The sequence below is a fragment of the Lepidothrix coronata genome, unplaced genomic scaffold, assembly GCF_001604755.1.
Source record: "Lepidothrix coronata isolate B3197 unplaced genomic scaffold, Lepidothrix_coronata-1.0 Scaffold19, whole genome shotgun sequence".
Classification (NCBI taxonomy): domain Eukaryota; kingdom Metazoa; phylum Chordata; class Aves; order Passeriformes; family Pipridae; genus Lepidothrix; species Lepidothrix coronata.
The window spans coordinates 7,021,190-7,043,839 of NW_016690199.1; the positions used below are offsets into that span (position 1 = coordinate 7,021,190).

Here is a 22,650-nt window from a genome sequence, read left to right on the forward strand (position 1 = left end):
CAAGATCTTCCTCAACAAATCAGACTGTTTTCATGTCAAATTATCTAGATACCTTACCCTGTGGGTGCTTCATTTTCACCTTCCTCTGTAATAGCACGTTTTCTTTCTTCTCCTTTTCACACTTCACTTTTATAAATCATTTAAATAAATGCCTATCTTTGTTTAATGAGCTTGTGCTGTCTGAGTGAGCTTTGAAAATATCATTAGTTATACAGAGTAGCTAAAAATTGCTATAGGGGAGCTATTGAAATGAATGCATTACCTCCTATTAGTACTAATAATCTTGCCTAGCAAGCCAGTACAGTCTTTGAAGTGTCATCCTCAAGCTTTGAGAGCCATCCTTTTCCAAAGGTGGTGATGGTTTTTTCCCTATCCTTTACATTACTAGTACCTAGAAGTCATAAATCCTTTGCTGTTCCTCTTGCAACAGAAATGTCCCAATACAGGACCAGTCCATACAGCACACCTACATTTGACTCAACAGACTGCCTTACTTGCTTTAAAGCACGGTGAAGCTTGGGCTGCATTCTCTATGTTTAAAGGACAAACAGTGATGGTGCAATTATCTGGCTTAACTGGGACATGCATTTATTTATGCCCAAGCACTACAGTAGTAATGTGTGACCTAAGGCACAGGCTCTAGGCAAGAACCTCTTTCTCTGGTGACAGAATCACAAGCAAAATGCATTTCATTTGCTCTAACAGCATCCTTCTGGGTTACAAGTGAATTTTTTCTTGACTTTATCCCTCGTGTATATGCTTTGACCACCATCACCACCTAGGAATTGCTTTGTCAATTCCTAACACGTACTGATATATCTTACTGTTGACGTAGAAATCCCGCAGGAAATATTGTAGCCTGCCAGTTTTAGTGTGTTCCTGTGGAAGATGTCTTCATCTATTAGTTTGTTTTCCTTTAACTTGATGCAACTGATGCACTGAAAAATCATATATGTAAGAAAATAGCAGCTTCTACAATGTTAAGAGTCAAAATGTCTGCTCCCTCCATTCTGCCATACGCACAGACAAGTTTAGAATCACATTTCCCACATTCTTTAGCACTGAAAAGCAAACATAAACTTTCAAATAATTCAAGTATTCCATGTCTATGTGAGCCTTTAAAGACAAAGGCAAATTTTCTACATAAATAGCATCCAGCTGGTCCTCCTCCCTGGACTAATCAGAGCAGATACATCCTCTTGTGAAAATGTGATCCATGTAAAATGAATTTTTCTTGATTTTTCAAATATGGTTCTTATATTTCCATTCTCCAATTAAAACAAGAATGTGACTTTGATCTCAAATAATTTGCAGTGGATGTCAAAAAGAGTCTTATCTGTTACTTTCATTTTAATGCCACTTTATAAGAAACAGGCCCTTGCCAAACAGCAGCCAAGATGTGATGGCCAGGCAGAACAGTGTTAACTACATGAAATGGCATCAAAAAGTGAGGTCTCATCAAGCAAAGACAATCTGTGGAGGTCAGGTCAGCAGGAATAGTTCTTTTATTAGACAATTCTTAGAGTCAGAGGAAAGGACAAGCTTTCTGATGCAAACCCCTCCTTTGGTCTGGGAAAAAAGTTTCAATCATCTTTTTCCCTAAATTTTTACCTTTTTCTCCTTTTATTTCCTTTAAGCCTGGCTTTTCCCCACTTTCCTTCCCTCCCATGGACAAATTTAATGGAAAACTAGTCTGAGGCTTTACACCACTGCTAACAATTTATACTTAAATGAAAAGAAAAGCAGAGGTTTTACTTCAGAGATTTATCTTTCTTCTGGGTGGCTTTCATATTTTCCTAATTTCTTTGTTTGAAAGTTTCATTGCAGATCTGTAAAGGGTTGTGTAACCATAATCTTCCCTGGTTTTGCAAGTTATAGAAGTGGGTTTAATAAAATACATTCCCTCTCCCTTCAAACACTGTGTCATTTATATCCCTAGATCGTGATCACTACAACAGCACTAGGATAGATATTTTATGGAAATACATTAGTATCCCTAAAGACAGCACAATCTCTCATGCTCTGTAGCTAAATGCCTAAGACAATCCGGATTTAAAACCAACTCTGTATGACTGCAAGAACAATTTTTCATCCCAAGTAATCCAGAATCAGACAAAGCAGAATTCCGGGGACACCACACTGCTGACCCATCCACAACAAAACAATCGTACTAAAACAGAGTATCAAAGTGTGTATTTTCACCAAAGAAGAATGGAATAGCTTTATCCACATTCAGTTTCAGATTCAAACCCTCAACTCTACATCTGTGAAACGGAGCCATCATCCTCGAGCCCAGCCTAGCAATCTTTGCTGGGCCGTTATCCCCCGAATTTCACGGCACTTTGCAACATCAACTCCATCTGCTTCATGCATCTTTTGCTTGGGAAAGTTTTCCTCTACATTTCTCTCACCCAGGTCACTTCCTTTCTTCTTCAGAGCTCATCTTTGCTTTCCTTGCCCCTAGACAGAAAGAAATATGCTGTTTCCCAGACTCTTCAAACTTCTCACCCTTCCCTACGCTAGCTGCAACAAAGAATAACCAAGTGTTCGCTTTCTCTACCTGATTTTAAAAGGTAATACTGCAAACATCTAATGGACATTTTTTCTTCTCATAACCTTACCTAAGCCATGTTATTGTCTAGCAGGAGGAGTCAATGGTTTCTAAAGGAGACAGACCCAGCCTGCTGTGCTGTCCAAAGCATGAACTAAACCCATGTTCTCCCAATGTGGCATGAAGAAGCTCCCCAGCTTCTGATCAGGATAATCAGCAACTATAGATATCACCTTAAAGGGAAGAAACTCTAAACATTTGACTTTAATTCTGTGTAATCTCATGCACCAACACAGCAGCACATTAATACGAACAAACTTCAACATTTGTTTTGAACTTTGACTTTTCATCTATCCTGTCACCTCCTTTTTACTTTCCCATGTATGTGCTTTAACAAACTTTCATGAAGCTTTGTATGAGCCACTTAAATCATGGGGTTTTCAACCTCTTTTTACATGCAGCTGATCTAAACCAGAAGTTTGTATGATCTCAGTCTAAGTGAATGGACACACCTTATGCAGAAAGTCTCCAAGGACAAATGGCACCAGGCTTTGAGAAATCTTACAGCTGAAGGAGGGTTTGAGATACAGCTCTGGGCACAGGCTCTTGTGTAGGAATGGCAGGGAGCAATTTTCCCTAGCTTCTGCCCGTTCTTGCACAAAATCTCAAAGGGAAAGTAAAAGGCTAATTCCTTAAAAGAACAGAATCTGAGTTCCTCAGATGAAAAGTGATTCTAGTAACGAAGCATCACCTTTTGTGTCAGTGTTTTTTCCCCCCATAAGCACCACATCTTATCCACCTTTAGTTGAACATACAGCTTCTGAGGATGGTGTTTGTGCAGTCACCTTTTCCCAGCAGCAGATGCTGGGAGGTCCTACCATTCCTCCTGTGTACAGAGAGGTACGAGTCACCTCATCCAGCTCTGTACTGCTGATTGCTGCAGTAATCAAACCAGCTCCCAGGAGAACAAGGTCAGGAGTTCAGACCAACTCATGCTAGAATAAGGAGAAAAAAGTGTTTTCCTCTTAAAAAGCAAAGATGACCTTTAAGGATTAAAATGTATCATAGGAAGAAGCCCATTTATCCAGTATCTACCATAGGAATAGCGGAAATAACACGACCAGCAATTTGATCCATTTGGCCTTGTTGCACAAGAAAAGGCAAGAGGGAAGTTGGACATTCACATTGCCATGTAGCTGAAATTAAGGGCAGGGACAGTGATCTCTGGAAGACAGCAGGATAGTAAAATCAAGGATCCACCCCTACAAACCTGGAACTGCAGGTAAGAAGCAGTAGGTAGCAGCTGTTTTCCATGAAAGTTCAGCTAAAGTGCTTCAAATCTTTATAGACTTTACACTAAGGCTTAGAAAATGCAGTCAGGACTGAGAATGACTTGCTCTAATGGATGCCCATAGGTGGATTTAAAAATTATCACAAATTCTCTTCTTTAAAGAAACCATCTGTACTCGTGTTTGTTTTCATTTTAAAGACTGACATCAATTTCCATGTGTCTTGATAACTACCTTTAGTTCTGAAAAGTGTGTCTGGATCCTCATTAAACAACAGCAGCCACTTTTTGTTTGTGAATATTACTACAAGGTTGGTTAAAAAAAGGAGAGGGGGATAAACATGTTTTGGAGATGAGAGAGACAGTTAAAAAAAAGGGGAGGAGGGGATGGAGGTGATAAACATGTTTTAGAGATGAGAGAGACAACGCAAGAATGCTAAAACAGGTTACCATGCCTAGAAGGCAAAGGGAACGAAGAGGAAATTCCTTGGTTTTGGAAACTAACTACACTGCAGTAGATCTCAAGTAGCTGAACCAAGCCTTTGGCACCAGTAAGACTGCTGCTCTGCAGGGTGTACAGTTTGACCTGAGAAAACATGGGAACACTCCATACTTCCACAGACAGCCCCATGTTTCACCCACTAAATACACACATCACAGACAATTTACACTGATTTTAATGTGACTGGAAATTACCTCCTAACATAGATAGTGAAGCTCCTCCAATCCAATGAATATCCCGGGAAAAACCTCCTTCTTTCATATTTATATTTGGAAATTATACACCCAGGCATCAGAATATCTTCCCCTTAAAATCTGGCCAAACCTGACTCCACCATCTCTCACAAAGGATCTGTAGCTATTTTCCTCTTCAGGAAAAATATTACAACACAGCCACTATGAGAATAGTAAGTGCTTATCTTCATTCCCAGCAACAGCATTCTCACATTACTTCCTTAGAAGCATTTCTCTCCTCTTCAAATGTCTCTGTGCTAAACTACTGAAATATGTGGCAACTGCAGCGTCAGTTGCACAGGGAAAAATATGTCAGCAAAAACATTTGATTCAATCTGCTGTTTAAGGAAGCAACATTTCCTCAGGGTGTATGCCTTGTGTGGATAAATAACAACTGTCCAAAATCCAAGGATCTAAAATCAATTTCCAATATCAAAGGGCAGATTTGAGGCAACCACCTTCAGCAAAAGAAAAATGCAGAACTAGTTCCTTTTCCTCCTTTTTTAATTTAGTGCAAGTTTGTTTCAGGTGGAAAAAAAAAAAAGATAAAATTTAGCCTCTCAGTCACAAAATGGTGAACTCTTAAGTGAAGAATGATGCAAAGGATATTGCAGATCTTAAGAGGAACCATAACTTGCCCCCCAGGCACATGCATTTTCTCTGATGAGATTCATCATATGGAATATTCACATTTGCAAAGTGAACAACCAGACTTGCCAATTCCTGCAGATAATCCAAAACTTCTGTCTCAACAATGTATTTTTATCAAGTTTCGTGTTCTGCTCTGAGGCTCCCAGCATAAGAAGGATATCAGCCTGTTGGAGTGAGTCCAGAGGAGGTCCATGAGGATGATCCAAGGGCTGGAGTACTTCTCCTAGGAAGACAAGCTGAGAGAGTTGGGATTGTTCAGCCTGGAGAGGAGAAGGCTCCAGGGAGACCTTATAGCACCTTCCAGTACCCAAAGGGGCTAAAAGAGAGATGGAGGGGGACTTCTTACATGGGCATGTAGTGATAGGCCAAGGGGGAATGGCTTCAGACTGAAAGAAGGCAGGTTTAGATTAGATATCAGGAAGAAATTCTTTACTGTGAGGGTGGTGAGGCAGTGGAACAGACTGCCCAGAGAAGCTGTGGGTGCCCCATCCCTGGAAGTGTTTAAGGAAAGGTTGGATGGGGTTTTGAACAACCTGGTCTAGTGGAAGGTGTTCTTGCCCAGGGCGGGCAGGTTGGAACTAGACGATCTTTAAGGTCCCTTCCAGCCCAAACCATTCCATGATTTTATGAATTTGCCTGTATCCATGCAAGGACAAAAGAGAGGAATACAGCCAGCCAGTTTGCTGGTGGACATAGTCTATTGAAGAGAAAATGCTGAGCAAGCAGAGACTTGGCAGGCCTGCAGCTTCCAGGTTCCCACATTTGTGGTTATTTATTAAGCACCTACAGGATATTTTGAACACGAGAATACAATCGGTGAGTTTAGCAATGAAGGTTAGAAGGGATGGAGATCCTGCAACTCATTATGGTTTGCCAATAAAACTGTCCTTGGGTTTTCTCCATTTGAAACTTGTTTTTTCACTTTCACATCTTTTGATCTCGGAACAATTACTTCCAAAATTTTTTCTCCTCTTGTCAGAAAAGACTAACTGAGCTATTTGATATATTTTTTGCTAGCTGCTCCATCTACTCTGTAAAGTCAGAGTCACCAACCTGCAACAACAATTTGTTCCATTTCTCCGTAGTGCTGCAATACCAATACACCTCTACACAAAAGCTACACTCCTATAGAAACTGGAACAGTCTTTTGGCAACTCTCTTGATGCTTCTTACTCATCAATATGATCATATTTCTTGTAGCAAAGAACAACAATCCTTTTCTGTTGTTATAGTGTCATAGAATGGTTTGGGTTGGAAGGGACCTTAAAGATCATCTAGTTCTAACCTCACTGCCATGGGCAGGGACACCTTTCATGTTCTTGGGATTGCCCCGACCCAGGTGCAGGACATTGCACTTGGCCTTGTTGAACTTCATGAGGTTCACATGGGCCCATCTCTCAAGCCTGTCAAGGTCCCTTCTCTCCAGTGTGTCAACTGCACCACAAAGCTTGGTGTCATCAGCAAACTTGTTGAGGGTGCACTCAGTCCCACTCTCCATGTTGCCAATAAATATGTGCCAGTCCCCTGAGGAACACTCCACACCACTCACCACTGGTCTCCTCTTCGACTTTGAGCTGTTGACCACAGCTCTTTGAGTGTCACCATCCAGCCAATTTCCCTCAGGTGGTCCATCTGTCAAATCCATGCCTCTCCAGTTTAGAGTCTAGGATGTTGTGCAGGACAGCGTCAAAGCTTTCACACAAATCCAGGTAGATGGGATCAGTTACTCTTCCCTTATCCACCAATGCTGTAACCTCATTGCAGAAGGCCATCATATTTTTTAGGGATGATTTGCCCTTAGTGAAACCATATCTGCTATCACATCACCTACAGCTTCCTGAAGTTGTTCGTCTATTCAAACTGCAGTTGCACTTCTGAAAAATAGGATTATTTAAAAGACCTCCTTAGGAAGACAGCAGGAAAAGCCACAGGAGACAGGCCTGCCTCCCTTCGGAGCACCAGCGTTTAGTTGATAGATCATCTTACTGTTTCTTGGGAAAGAAAAGCCACCTGCCATTTATAATAATGTCTGCCTTTACAAAATGATCATGCTTGTCCTTTATACTATTTTCTAATAAATACACCACCTACCCTAGAGGTACCTAAAATGTCAGCAGTGAAATCACAGAATCATAGAATATCTCAAGTTGGAAAGGAACCACAAGTATCATCAAGTCTAATTCCCTGCTCCTAACAGAACTACCTAAAACTAAACCATATGACTGAGAACATTGTCCAGGCACTCCTTGAACTCTAACATGTTTGGTGCTATGAGCACTTCCCTGAGAAACCTGTTCCAGTGGCCCATCACCCTCTCAGTGAAGAACTTTTTCCTAATGTCCAATTTGAACCTCCCCTGATGCAGCTTCATTTCATTGGGTCCCACTGTTGATCACCAGAGAGCAGAATGCTACAGTCAAAGTCAGAGCAGGTGTTTGATAGGCAACTGCTGCCAGCATTGATTTTTGCAGAATCATATCAAAACCAGAATTCTTCACTAATTTGGGCTATTCAGTTTTTTCATTTTGCAGCAATGAAGTTAGAGGCTTAGATGTCATAATCCCTGGGGGCTGATTCAGTTGTGCAGCTAAACTCAGTCATGACACGCTTATAGGTATGGTAAACTCAATGCCTGCATCTGCTCAAAGACACAGGGGACCACCTGCTCCCAGGAGACTCCACCTGATGTTGCTGCTGCTTTGGGGATCAGCAGGTGAGAGGTTCCACACGCACCACGGTACCCAAATGCTTCATGTTCATTCTGAACTTTGCTTTCTATTCATGGGTGGGTTTCATTTCCTCTCTTCATAGCCAGCTCGCTTTGAGAGACTCATTTTGCTTCCTGTAGCGTTCTCAGTTTTGCTCGGTGGATGGGGGAAGAGAAGCTGCAGTTAAAAATACTGCGATGCCGTGGTGGGCGGTGTAGCAGAAATAGACAGACACCAGCTCACTGCGAAGAATACCAAGTAATATCCCAGAAAGATAAAGGCATGGCAACAAAGGAAAAGAAGATGCATTTGTGTACTGCCACTAGAGAGCTAAATCTGGGCTGAAGATACCAAATGAGGAGTAGTGCTCGCGGCCAAGCGCACCATCCTCCCGATGGCTCCACATGCAAAGTCATCTTACCACAGCACGGTCAGCAGGAGAGCATAAAAGCACAGCTGACAAACAATCTCACCTCCAGTTATAAACCAAATGTACGTGAGCTTTGGGGTTTTATGAAGATGGTGCAGAAAATCAGCAACAAAATAAGCCCAACCAGTATCACACGGAAACCAGAAGCCCATTTGGACTGAGAAGGGGCTTAGCTCCATTAACCCCTGCTTCGCAAGCCATCAAAGTTTTTCCGGAGATAGTAGCTTCTTCCCAAGAGGAAGATAAACGAAGCTTGACCAATATAAGGAACTATGAGATTATTCAATGGATTTACCCCCTATTTTCTCAGAGGTTTAAGTCTCTCTTCATCCAGCCATTAACCACGGGGGTAAGATTTCATCCCAAAGGGCTTTACAAACAAGTGTTTTTCACAAACACCACACCAGGGTCACTTACAGACCTTAAGTGAGACACTTCTGCAGAGAGGTCCAGCGGCTGCTTAACACCTCACAAAAATAACCTGGCACCACTTTGCCAGGGAAGTGAAGAAGGCTGCATCGAACTGAAATTGCTGGGGCAACTCGGGCAGCCAGACCGCAGGGATGCCTCCTGGCATGGGATCAGGGTGCCACAGCCCCCACCACCCACCTGGGGAGTCCTGCAGGTCTTTAAGGCCCAGTGTGGAGGCAGAAAAAAAAAAAAAAAAGCAGAGTAACACATACAGAAATGTCATACATAGGTCTGCATGAGCACTGGGCTCACCACTTCTCTAGACCTTGGGTACCCAAACCCTGTAGCTGCACTGGCAGATGCAAACAGCAACATGCAATGAACATCTGCTTCAGGTTAAGGTCAAAATGAGAGATAAGTCCAAGCCTGTGTTTTATGCACATGGAAGAGTGTGGGGCCACCACGGAGCAGGGGCCCGTAGGCCAGAGAAGAGTGCCCTCTGCTGCTACATCCACTTTGCTTCCAGGAGCCCATGGGAGGGAGACTTCCACCCCACTGCTCAACTAGACCCTTTTTTCCTTTTTATTTTGCAAGATATGTTCCGATCCCATCAAAATCTAAAGTAGCCATGGGCATGAGAATAATCACACCATAACAAAAACCATCAGCATGCAGATACAACCTTAACAAAACACCATGGAAATGCCCAATAAAATAAATGCCATTTAAATCCTTCTATACAGAAAACCCAGCCCTAACAGTGCAGAAAATTTAAAAGAAAATGTCTAGCTGTCTGCACATCAAATGTTAATGCTGTTTTCAAATCAAGTCTAAGAGAGGATGACAAGTAATTTAATAAGCCTAATGGGTGTGTAATCAGCATTTGACCATTCCTTCCATAAAAGTAGGTGTCTTCCTGGCCCAAGATGTCTAGGAAAGCCACTGAAAGACAGTTAAGGCTTTTAGAGCATAATTTTCAAAACACCCTTTTTTTTTCTCATTCTCATTTAGAGTTTCACTCAATTAAGAATAGGACCCAACCAACCGGTTGAAATACAAACAACTTGGTGGGCACAGTACGTGGCACAGTAAGTTTGGGGCCCATTTGCACCTTAATGCACTGCCAACACTGAGTGATATCAAGATTCCAAGCATCTCCTGACAGCCCTATGACAACAGCAGTTACACAGCATTATCTGGTCTTCCAGTAAAATCTTTTCCCTCAGACAGCATCATACTGCACTTCACAACAGGAGAAATACACACAGTCAGCCTGCACCTCCCCAGCCCTCATGTCTGGAATCAGGGCATCTGGAGGGCAGTGGGTGTCCTGTATCTGCTTTTACTGCTTTTGATATCACTCATTTACACATAGAACCCATCACCAAATCACAAAATAATGGAAATTGCCAATATTTTCAATGCTTAACAAAGGGCAAAAAATCATCTTAAAAATATTTAATCTGAGGCTAGAAAGTTTAATTTTAAAATATTTGGTACATAATTCTCACTCAGTATACAAAGAATCCATCCTCTCCACTACTTACATACTTGGTCAAACAACCAATTCTTTTGAACCAAAAAGGAAAGGGTATTTTTAAGATACATTATAAAAATTATATACAGACAAACATCATGAGGTGATGCCTAATGCTGTTGCAACATTGTAATCATTTTGTCTGGACAACTTTATAACACAAGTTATAAGAACTGAACACACTAAGCAAAAAAAATTTTTTTTAAAGTGAGACACTCCCTCCCCCACAACTACTGACCAGAATTTTTTCAAGTCCTAAACTGCTTTATTGCACAGAAAAATACTTAAGTCTGTTAGTGAGGGCAGAAATTCTATTTCATGTCTTCAAAATTCTGTTATGGTTTTAACAGACCTCAATACTCACATAAGGACGGAGTTATATTGGGGGTGGGGATGGAGGAGGAGAGGGGGCAGAGGCAATATTGAGCAGAACCAATATCAAATAAAAGGTGCTAATTTTATATTCTAACAATCACAGTTTCTCAGATGTTTGCAAACAACAAACCAACCCCAACAAACTGAACAATATTCTTATTTTAAATGCAATTCATAAGGAATTCTGCAGCTACAAGATTATGAAAAAGACATGTATACTCTGCAGCAGCATAAAATATAATCCTGTGTACAATCCAAGCATCAATTTTCTCTATCACCATCAGTATTTTATCTTGAAGGAGCATCTGTCAGATTCTCCAGAACCAAAAATAGCAAAGACCCTTTTAAACAGAACAGTTTCTGGTTTATATTTATAGCCACACTGTACTCGCTGCTTCTGGCTGCAAGGCTATGAAATTTGTGCAAGATATAATCAATTACCCAGCTTTGCACTTCATCATGCAGTTAGCTCCCGTTACCTGCATCGTACCCTTCAAGCACTTCTCCCCATGCATAGGGTAGGGATCTTAAAACGCAATAAATATCTGCACATTGAAGGACTAACTGTAGAGCTGACTGACATTACACAGCAAAAACCTTGTGAGAACAAAAACCAAGCACACTGATGTATAAAACAGAGAGCCTACCTGAATTCTTCAAATGCATACATGGCCTAGCAACTACACAAATGCTCTGAAATTTAAAATAATCTTCTTTACGTGCAGGAGGACCATTTAGATTGTCAAACTGCAGCAAAATGCATAATGACGAGACAGTATATTTGAAATATTCTGAGGAGAAAGGGTATGCAGATACTGGCCTGCAGCCTACAGCTCAGCCAGCTGCTGACAAGCAGCAGCTAACAGGAAAAGGCGATAGAGTACCATGTGATCATTCCTGCAAGTCTGATTAATGCAGTATACTCCAAGAATACAGGCTGATATCTTTATTATTCAAGCCAAATAAGTCAAATACGGTACACGACAGGCTTCACAGCTGAATTATCATTCACATGCCACATCAAAATTAGCAAATGCAAGCAGAGGACACTAAAAAAACTAAATATATATTGTAACCGAAGAGATTAATTAGGCCCATTCAAGCTGATTTTCTTACCTTGCAGTGACATTTTAGTCTGTGTTTTTATTCATCTAAATCATCAGTGATGGAACAAAAGACTGCATCCACAAACCTCCCCTTCCATGAATGCCAGAACATTTAAAGTAGTTTATCTGCTAGAAATCATTTCCTCTGTAGTCTATCCCCAACCACTTTAACTCCTTCAGCCCTGAATTCGTTGCCATAAACCCTATTTGCAGTGCCATGCAGGCTTTTTAGGGTTTATAGGGTTAACATCAAGAAATCGCAGCAGTACAACTGAATGAAGCGGGGTAAGAGCCAAAGGAGTCATATCTGCAAGATCACAGAAGGGAGATAGGAATGAGGAAAGTTGAACATTTCGTGGCATTGCAGTGTGCAAGCAAGGATGCTTCAGCTGCCTAGCAACAGCACACGCAATCTCCATGGTAACAGCGCAGTGAGCGTGGGGTTAGAGCAAACGCTGCGCACCCCCAGGGGCAACACACGGGACCAACCTCCCCTGGCCCGGCCACACCACCCCTGTGACAGCCACACCACCACTGTAGTGGCCACACCACCCCAGTGTCGGCCACCCCGCACCACCAAAAGCTGCTCCCAGGGTAACCGGGAGCCACGAGGCAGCCCAGGCTTAGGGGTGCAGTCTGCACCTACTCTGCGTAGGGAGGTCCCACTGATGCGGAGCATGGAAGCACATGGACATGCTCCTGGAATAGCCTGGCAATGGGAAGCATATCTGCTGCTCTGAAATAACATGGCCCGGCAGCGTTGCATGCAGTGGTTGAATAAACAGAGCTCACAGCGCTGGGGAACAGAACCCAAAACACCAGGAACCAGAGCTCATCATCCCCATAGCAAGATCGTTGGAAATCCTGAATGTGCAAGGCTGGATGACTACCACCATCAGTTTGCTCAGGGATTGCATGGGTGTTGGCTATGAGAGGGACTGGGGAGACTTTGCCAAGGTTCCTGGAAGCCCCAGGCAAACTCGGCAGCGTAAACAGGAGGGACAGGGGAGGTTTTACAGTGTGTTCTGCACACACTAGATCAACCTCAGCATCACTGCCACAGCAGTGTGCAGCCACCTAAGGACGCCTGCATCAGCCAGGCAGACGGGCAACAGGCTCTGCCACTCAGCCACTGGCTTGAGAGCAGATGAAATGTGAGGACTCCTGGAAATGAGAGAGATTCAAACCTTGGGAAACCAGCCTCACCCATGGGAAGGTCAGATAGTGGGGCAGTGGGAGAACATGCTGCCTGGGCAAGTCACGAGAGACAGCAAATTCAGAGTCACCTCTGGGCCTGCTCCCCATCTTGCCTCTTACTTCTACTGTTAGGGCTGGTTTCCAGTACAAAGAAACAGTTTCTCACATGGAGGATTTTGGCTGGAGTCTGAAACACTCAAACCCAACCACAGGTCCTGAGGCAGTGGCTGCCCCACTGAGCTACGGGATTTGGAGGCTGGAAAAGCATCCAAAGTACAGACTGCCACATCTCCTACACTCAGCAATAGGGGACAGGCCATGGTAACTGTGGCATCTGATCTCATGGCTCTGAAAAATACAGACAGAAAGAGCTGGAATGAAAGGAAAAGGCACTCATGGCAAAAATCCCAGCACTGGAAATAAAGAAAATCCATGTTTATTTGGGACATGGTGTTTTTAACGTAGTAGTGACCTTGGGTTTAATTTTATTTCCTTTAAACAAATCTGATAGTGTTAAGTGACAATAAGGGCACACTGTAGGAACACTAAAACACATGCAGTCACACCATCTGACAGAAATTAATTCTTCCACGATCATTCAGAAAGAGAAGGACTGCAGGGTAGGTGCTTCTGGCTACAGCCCAATGAAAAATTCAAATTACCAGAGAGGACAACAGTGCAACCATCAGGAAAAGCCACCTTCCATATTTAGGCTGAACTTCACTACAAGTGTGCTCACTACATACAGCATCCAAGCAGCTGGGCACGGGTGAGGTACCCCTTGCAAGCAAGTGTTCTGCTACTGACTTAGTAGGAAACAGTCTTTTTACTTTCAAAGTCAGAGCTAGTCAAGATCCCTTATGGAAGAAGGTTGGAATTCTGAACTTCTGTTTTCTTGTTCACCTCAATCTTCCTCTAACTTGAATCAAGTGGAAGAGGGCTGTTTTTCACTTGAAAAGTGTTTATTTTTCATGCTATAGAAAATAATACCCTTCTACAGAATTAACAGCAAATATAAGAACTGTGTCTCCTAAGTATTCTTTTCAAAACAAAGCTGACAAAATCACTACCTGATCTTCCAATTTCTGCAATTTCTCAACAGCCACTATGCAGATAAATAGTCAGCTGTTCAAGTCAAGGCTTCTGTCATCAACAAGTTCACTGTGAAGGATTAGAAAGGCAAATATCCTCCAGAAAGCTTTCATATTCAGTAGAGGTCAACTGCTGAAAGGTTTCAGTAGGAAAACATCTTTTAACTTAATTTTTTTTTCTTAGTTGGCACTTTCACAACAGCTGATAGTATTACAGACAGGAACAGCAGGGCTTCTATCTTGTGAGACAACCAATAGCCCCATTATTGGTTAAGTACTAGGCTTCCCATATTCCATAGTAAGATCTGAGTCCTACTGTAGACATGAATGAGGCTCAGCATGCAATTACCTAACAGAACTCACAGGGGCTTCAGAAAATCACATGAACACATGCAATGGTCAAATATATAAATAAATAAATAAATAAATGCAGGGCTATAATGCCTCCTTATAATGTTTTAGCAAAGACTGTAACTTCTTGTGCCCTGAGCCAGACTGCAGGTCTTGAGAAGCAGACAGAAATTACGTCAGAAATCACAACCAGCAACAAAATTTTTTACAAGAAGGAATTGTTTATTCCCTGCCTGACTGTATAATCAGTCAGACCTTTGATGAAAAATGTCCCACAGTTTACCAAAAAATTAAATTATGACACAGAAAAGAAAAATTACACTAAACATTGGGTGGGACAATTAATGTAACGGGAACTGTGGGACCCAGACCCCACCTTCTGATCTGAGGCCAAAAAGACTTGACAATGAGGGTCCCTCCCACTGAAGTCGATCAGTAGCTTTTGGAAAACACTTTGTAATTTTAATGCCAGGCTCTAACAAACAAGTGAGACTGTGATAGAAGTGGTTATCCTTGATGAAAGCTTGACGAAGAAACAAAGGTTACAAAAAAAGCCTGGAAATATGACAAACCAGAACAAGGCAGAGGATAATGGTGAAATTTCTGGCTTTAGCTAGTATTTCACTGGCATCCAAAGGCCTTGTGCTGATACTCTGCTAAGAATCTAGTTTCCTCAAGTATAACATCTTGCATTATTGCTATTCAGTATAGCAGCATATCAGTATTTGTCCTCTTTACCTTAGATTCCACTAAAGCCTTTGGCAGTTGCTTGGTGACATTATCCAATCACAAACAGACTGAGATATTTTAATGAGGTAACTACTTATTCCTCTTCTGAAGCAAGGAAAAAGCCACTAACACAGTGGACTTCTGTCATTAAACCTGTATTATCATTACGCTGAAGTGATATTCAGACCATTCTAAAAAAAACCACAACAGCACTGAAAAATTCAGCGTTCACTTCAATTCATGAGGAAGAAAACAGAAAGGAGATGGGAAATGAGCCAACGAGAGCATATCTAATGGGTGCTCATCCACTGCAGCTCCAACATTTCTGCACAGTGGAGGATGTGGCAATCACAGGCGGCATCCCAGAATATGCTGAAAAATCTCCTAGGATTGTCTCCGAGTTCAAAACTCTTCCTTGGGCTTAAGAAAATAAGATTTAAAATGTTTATTGAAATAGAAGAGGAATGGCTGCTTTAGTTTGTTCAGGTACTGGGGAAATTGTGAAAATAATTACAGTGCCCTAAAGTTTACTGAACCAGGGTGTATTCATTATTAGAATATTGACTCAAAGCTTCAGCTGTTAAAGGAAAGGGTGAGTGGGGCAGAAGTGAACATTTTTTTCCTCCTTTCACCAATGGGATTTCTATTACATGTTGCCTTAAAATACACTGTGAATTTTGATTCACAAGAACAGTCTGATACATTTTAGACTGCTCCTTTCACTCCCAGGTCTTCAGGTTGATTTTCTGACATTAACCTTCACCAAAAAAAAAAAACCCTACATCATTTACATAGTTTGAAGTTATCACAGCACAATGAATATTTGCACAGAAAAAAATCAATTTTCTCTCTCCCAGATTTGGCCCAAATATGCTTCATGCTTTGCAAATCTCAAGGCTTGGCCTGACCACAGGATGGCTGATGTCTTCCCCACGTTCTTCTCCCACGGCTTTACTCTTATCATTCTGGGAGTGTCACATACCATTCTCATTAACAGATACCCTGTACCAGGTGCAGACGAGCATCTCACAGGGCTGAAATGGGATGTTTTTCCAAATAGAGCTGCATCTGCCTTATTCTAGTGCTTTAGGGAAGATGCACTGGAGTGAACCAGAGAGAATGGGATTCTTACTGATTTTCTATCAGCCCTTGGGGGTAGCACCAAGTCACAACTTGCAATCCAACAGAACTGAGCCAGTCAGGATGAAAACTAAAAGCTCCATACAGATTATTAAGTTATTGATCACTGCAACAATGCCTGAAATATCCAGTCAAGTGTAGGACTGTATGGTGCTGACTGCCACATAAAGCTGAAAATGGAAAATCAGTTTACATAAACAACAGCAACAGACAAGGATATTTCAGATAAATATCAAATTAGTAAAAGAAGAAATATGGTCAAACCACCAAACATCCAAAAATTAAGATGCAGTCTGTATAGGTTGCAAATGTTAGCTGATATCACTAAGATTTTGGTATTCCTGCCTATTTATGAAAAAAATTTTAAAACAATACAAAACGTAGTGACAGAACAAGGGCCAATGGCTTCAAACTGAAAGAGGGTCAATTAAAAATAGATATTGGGAAGAAATTCTTTTGTGAGGGTGATGAGGCGCTGGGACAGGTTACCCAGATGTGGATGTCCCAACCCTGGAAGTGTTCAAGGCCAGGCTGGATGCTTTGAGCAACCTGGTGTAGTGGAAGGTACCACTGCCAAAAAAAAAAAAAAAATCCCTTCCAACGAAAAGGAGAGGGCTATACAAATTGGAAGTGTAATGAAGTAAAGTATTATTTTTACTAGATAAACAATTATAAACCATGTTTTTTTTCAAATCAGCACGGGTAAATTTGAATCATACTGCACACAAAAGTCCCTGTAGTAATAAAGAATTATGATGCCTCAATAGTCACCTCACAGCCACAGTTTCTTATACCTGCTACGTACAAACACAGAAAAGAAGACATAGAAAACTCTAACAGAGAAAATAAAAGGAACTGTAGGTTTTCATTTGGAAACTTTCTTAAAGCTAGCTGAAATCAGTCCATTTGACTTTTTCCAAGTTGCGAGGGATTAAGTGGGGAAAAAAGGAAAGCAAGAGGCTAAAACTAGACTGGCATTATCGCCACTATCAAATGAAATGTCAGTGGAATTGAAAACAGTGTCTGAATAATACACTTCATCCACTAAAACACACTTTGACAAAAAAGCATTTGGACGTTTATGTGGGATGTATACATCACATCTCAACAAACACAAACCAGAATGCTTCAGACACGAATACAAACACAGATATTCAGGTACCACCACACACACCCTGACTTCTCATCATTTTCAAGAAAGCCAGTGACCTAGATCTTATAAGACTGAAACAACTGAAATCTGTTTGAATTGTACAGTGGCATGGCTGCAGTCAAAAGTAGCAGCCAACATGAACCAAACAACTTCCCACACACAGATGAGCACATAAATGCCTACTGAATTTGGGACTCATTATCAAGAATATTGGAAAAGCAGAAGTTATTCTGCATGGAAAATATCAGTGTCAATTAGACATCTTCTCTGGTAAACATTAGGAGAGTATTGCTAGTAACTACTGAGTCTTTTTGTACCTCTGAACCCTCTAGTTAAATGGTATGATGTAGACAAGAGAAAAATGAAGGCTAAGTTTTATATCTCTGCTTCTCTCTGCGAAAAGTAACCTCACTGCAGTTGATAAAACTCCGCGGGTAAAATACATCTGTCGAGCAAGCCCTCTGCAGCACAGGACCACAGCACCAAGGACCTTAGGAGCTATTAGCTTATAGGGATTTTACATAGACATAATGTCAAAGCTCAGGTCGGATCATGGCCCAGAATTTCATTTGGAACCCAGAATTACAGAATGGTTTGGGTTGGAAGGGACCTTAAAGATCACCTAGTTCCAACTTCCCTGCCATGGGCAGGGACAGTTCCCACTAGACCAGGTTACTCAAAGCCTCATCCAACCTGGCCTTGAACACTTACAGGAATGGGGCATCCACAACCTCTCTGGAAAACCTGTTTCAGTACCTCATCACCCTCACTGTAAAGAATTTCTTCCTAATATCTAATCTAAACCTACCCTCTCTCAATTTGAAGGCATTCCCCCTTGGCTGCAAGCCCTTGTAGAAAGCCCCTCTCCAGCTCTCTTTTAGCCCTTCTAGGTACTGGAAGGTGCTATATGTAGGAATTATGCAGTGTAAGGTGCTGTTGATAGAGAATCTGCCAAAACTTAGCTGCATTGCTCTCACATTAAGATGTACTCTGCCCCTGCTTCCAAAAAAATCCAAAAACCAAACCAAACCAAATCACCAAAACAAACAAACAAACCAAACAAAAACTCCAAGCAAAACCAAAACTTTCTTTCCCTTGCAACTGATGCAAAAGATGTTAGAATAAGCATATGCAGGAATTATTTATATATACTGTGGAATTCTTTGTTTAGAAAAAACTTACGACAGCAGCACCAGACCTAAGCTGTAGCATTTCAGAATAACATTTCCTCACTCCCATGAGACCACACAAAAGTTCTGACTCCTCCAAGTCTCTTCAGGACTCCTTCAGGACATCCTAGCACTCATCAGCATTTTTACACACTAACCCAAATGACCTTGCTGGCGGGGGAGAGATGCTAGTGTGTGGTGCCACCAGAGCTGGCTCTTCTACCCAGAGAAAGGTGACACCATCATCACAGTGGCCAGGTTCTGGCCTACTCTGCACTGACAAGTCTTGACTCCAGTACAGCTTTTGACAGTATCTCCCATCACATCACTACAGACACATTCACCACTGTGTAAAAATACATGATGGAGGAGTAAAGAAGACAGTCAGATCTTTTCAGAAGTGAAAGGTGACAGGAAAAAAGGCAACAGGTACAAATTTTGAAACAGGGAATTCAATTCAGACAAAAGAAGAAACTTTTCTACCCTAAGCATGGTCAAACACTGGCATAGGTTACCCAGAAAGGTTGTGGCATCACCGTCTTGGGAGATATTCAAAACTGAACCGGACAAGGTCATGAGCAGGCGGTTGGACTAGATGATCTCCAGATGTCCTTGCTAACCTCCACAACCTCTGTGTGGTTCTGTGAGCAGGACCTTCCCATCCCTTGGGCATAGCACATCTTGCTCCCAAAGTGTGGCTGGCTGCTACACCAGTTGCTGCACAAGCAACGTCAGGTCATTCCCACAACCTCTTCCCTTTGTGGTATCTCATGTGGAATTTATGTATTCACAACGCATGCTCCCTAAGGAAAGCAACACATAGTGGAGGAAGATTGTACATCATCTTTAACAAGAACCACTGACAAAATTAGACCACAATATTGAGACTTCATGCTGCCTTCTTCCTTTAAGGCTGGAGGAAAGTTATAGGTGGCTGGAAGTATATTCTACAACCCAGGAGACACTTCAGGGATGCCCTTCTCTGAAATCCATGTGGCTTGGCCATTCTGACCTCTGCAATGGTTTGGTGGCTATCTGCCAGCTTCAACAATCTCTTTGCAGAGCATCAGTAAGACCCAACGATTTTGAGCTAGAATATAGCAAGGAGACATGTTTTATGATATTCTATGGCAAATCAAAACCAAAGTAGGCAGCTTACGTTGCAAAGTATTGGTTGGAGTATCGTGTTTCTATCCCTCATTTGTTCGTCACACAAAGAAAGACTGAAGATTGAAAAACTGGAGGGTTTTTTGGTTTGTTTAAGAACATGAGAAATATCACAGTTTCTGCTTTTTGCTTCTCCTGCGGGACTCCTTGGAGAACTTCCACTGGCTTCTTCGGTGAAACTGTATTAGGTCTGACACTTTCCTGCAACCAGAAGAAACCAGGACGACTTGGGAGGGAGAGCAGAGCAGGAGGTCACACGTGCACGGTACTTGCCCAGCTATAATTGTGTGGCTTATCATTCCTCAACTGAATGATCCCATTTTCTCACTCTGCCTTTAAAAAAACCACCTACTTAGGCTATAGAATGTGATTAACTACCTATGGTAGAGCTAGTAGCATTTTTACAGCCAAGCAAGGAGCAGTAGTACAAATTGCCCTACACTATCATGAATCAAGCTTAGCACAACACCAATTGCCTCCCTGCCTGTGCTGAGGGGGACCTTTTCATCACTTAGGCTAGACTAACAGGCAAGTCATGAAGAACACATCCAATCTGTCTCACAACCAGGTCACAACCTTGGAAAAAGCAATGGGATACACTTTTGTCCATTCCAAAATTGCACAAAGAAGGTATCCAGGACCAGGAAAGGACAGAAAGGGAAATCAGGACTGGGTTTTGCAATCACAACGATCTGGCTCTAGTTCCACTGGCTCATATTTGTACACCAAACCCCACAGCAAACTGCAGAAAACAGAAGCTTTTTCCTCCCAACAGTGTTCACTGATGAAACGTTGCATATTCCCACTGTAATCCACTCTAGCATTGCTTATGGTTCAAACCCAGGTGTCCAAGTACATGTACAGTGTCTGGTATCCAGCTGGGCTCTGGTGTACCACAGGTCATGGCCATCAGCCACACATCCATCACTTGGATACTCCAGATAATTTGAAATGGAACTGGGCACCAATTCAGTTCAGACAACTGACTTATACATTCAGGTATTAAATATTTATTCATGAGTTAAATCCTACTTCCCTCATCTTTGGAGGCAAAGAGAGGTAAGCATAACTTGTCCTTTACATGAGATACATTTGTCTTTTCAAGTATGAATGATTTCCTGAAGGAAATGGTCAGGTCATCCCAGATAAACATCCCAGTCAAATCCCAGTTTAGCTAATTTCTAATGAATGAATACAGAGCAACCAGTGCATCCCAATGACCTTGAAAGGGAAGACAGAAGTAGCAAGGCTCTGAAATGAATTCACGAGACTCATGAAATGAGAAATGATCACAAAACCTCAGATACTATCCAAAACTTATTCCCCTTGCTCACAAAATTCCTTCCAAGTTTCCACCCACAGACAGGAATCCCTATTCTTCAACATTTTTAACTCACATTTCTATCTCAGAGCACCACAGATCAGCCCGACCTGGTGCGTGCTCCTTCCAGTCTCACATTCCCAGACGCATTCCCCACACTCACTGCAAACAGCTCAAGCTCTCTCTCGTATCTTCCTTTCCCATGCACTGCCACAGGCACTACCCCTCTTTGCTACCTCACGTTGCTATTAGGTGCACACAATATTAAGTGTGACATTAGTATTATGGTGACCCTTGGGTTGGTTCTGCTCCAGGCACACTGCCCTCTCCACCTGCCCTTTCTCCAAAGACGCGCCAGCACCAGCAAATACTACCTTTGTCACTGTAGTGTAGGGCTGGGGACAGAGCTCGGTCTGTACAGCTGCCTACCCACCTCCTCAGGAACAGAAAGGCACAGGGCAGAGCAGAAAAGAGCTGAAATGTATGTCCGGTCGGTACGAGCAAAGGAACTGCAAGAACAAGTCAAGGGAAACCCGACAAGGACAGTGGAAGGGAGGATCCAATATCCTGGGGAGAAGGGTATTTTGTAGCCTTCATAGGAAGTAAAATCTGAAGACAGGTATTAGTCTCACAACCAGACCTCACCCTCTGCCCCTTGACTTCTCAACTGCTCCAAAAACTGTGATTATTTAACAGTATTGCCAATGCTTGAGGGTGTCCTTTCTGGTATCCATGTTATGACAGATCCATATGGTGTTGCTCATCACTGTGCCCCAGGTCTCCAACATCAATGTGGCCTGGAGGTCCTTTTTTCTCCAGACTGCACTAAATTGTGCAGCTTAAGTCTCTGCAGTAATTTTATATTCCACCTGTGTATCATATGGAGAGAGGATTCAGAAACAGCCACAGTGATTTTTAGCTTATAATCACACCTTTCTTCTCTAATACCTCTTTCTTTCAACTACCTCTTCTGAAACCCTTTCAAAATGCTGCTGAGACAATCTTCTCTCTCCCCTCTCTTTCTCCCCAAACAACTCCAAGTCTAACATGCTTCTGTCTCTGACACTTTCCCTTCAGTTTATAATTTATCTTATCATGCAGACTCTTTTATCCCACCACAGTTCCCAAGGTGCTGGGAACATAAAGGAAATGTTCCCAAGGAGTGTAAGGATCAAAAGCGTGATGGCAGACCAGATTATTCCTAAACAATCCCACACTTACATAAACAGAAGGTAGCACTCAACAAATGAGTAGTGAAAGGAAAAAAAGGATATAGAGAAGTAATTATGATAAAAACATGTGAATTTGCTCAGGAATACTTGAAATACAAGGAATTTTTCATTTTACCTTTGAAAAACTCCTTTTTCTCTACATACTTTGGACAAGAAAGAAGTCCAAAGAGGTTTTTGGCCTCTTTTGACCAACATATCAGGTTTTCCTCCAGCAAATCACAGAATACTCTTAAGTTTGGAAGGAACTCACAAGGATATTCCTAGGGAGGGGAAAAAAGACACACAACACTTGCAAGTTATTGCTGCGC

The 22,650-nt window shown here is 42.0% G+C and overlaps 1 protein-coding gene across 5 annotated transcripts in view; it reads right to left on the reverse strand.

Moving 5' to 3' along the window:
* Positions 1-11,977, reverse strand: part of EVL (Enah/Vasp-like) — a 126,877-nt gene extending 114,900 nt beyond the window's left edge. For 2 of the 5 annotated variants that reach the window (XM_017807636.1, XM_017807635.1), the window contains exon 1: positions 11,334-11,539. In XM_017807636.1, the coding sequence (XP_017663125.1) occupies positions 11,334-11,356 (23 nt within the window). In that variant the 5' untranslated portion in view covers positions 11,357-11,539. Of the gene's footprint in view, positions 1-11,333; positions 11,540-11,802 lie in introns of those variants that run through there. The other 3 variants (XM_017807634.1, XM_017807630.1, XM_017807633.1) reach the window with 2 other exon arrangements.
* Between the last annotated feature and the right edge of the window lie 10,673 nt (positions 11,978-22,650).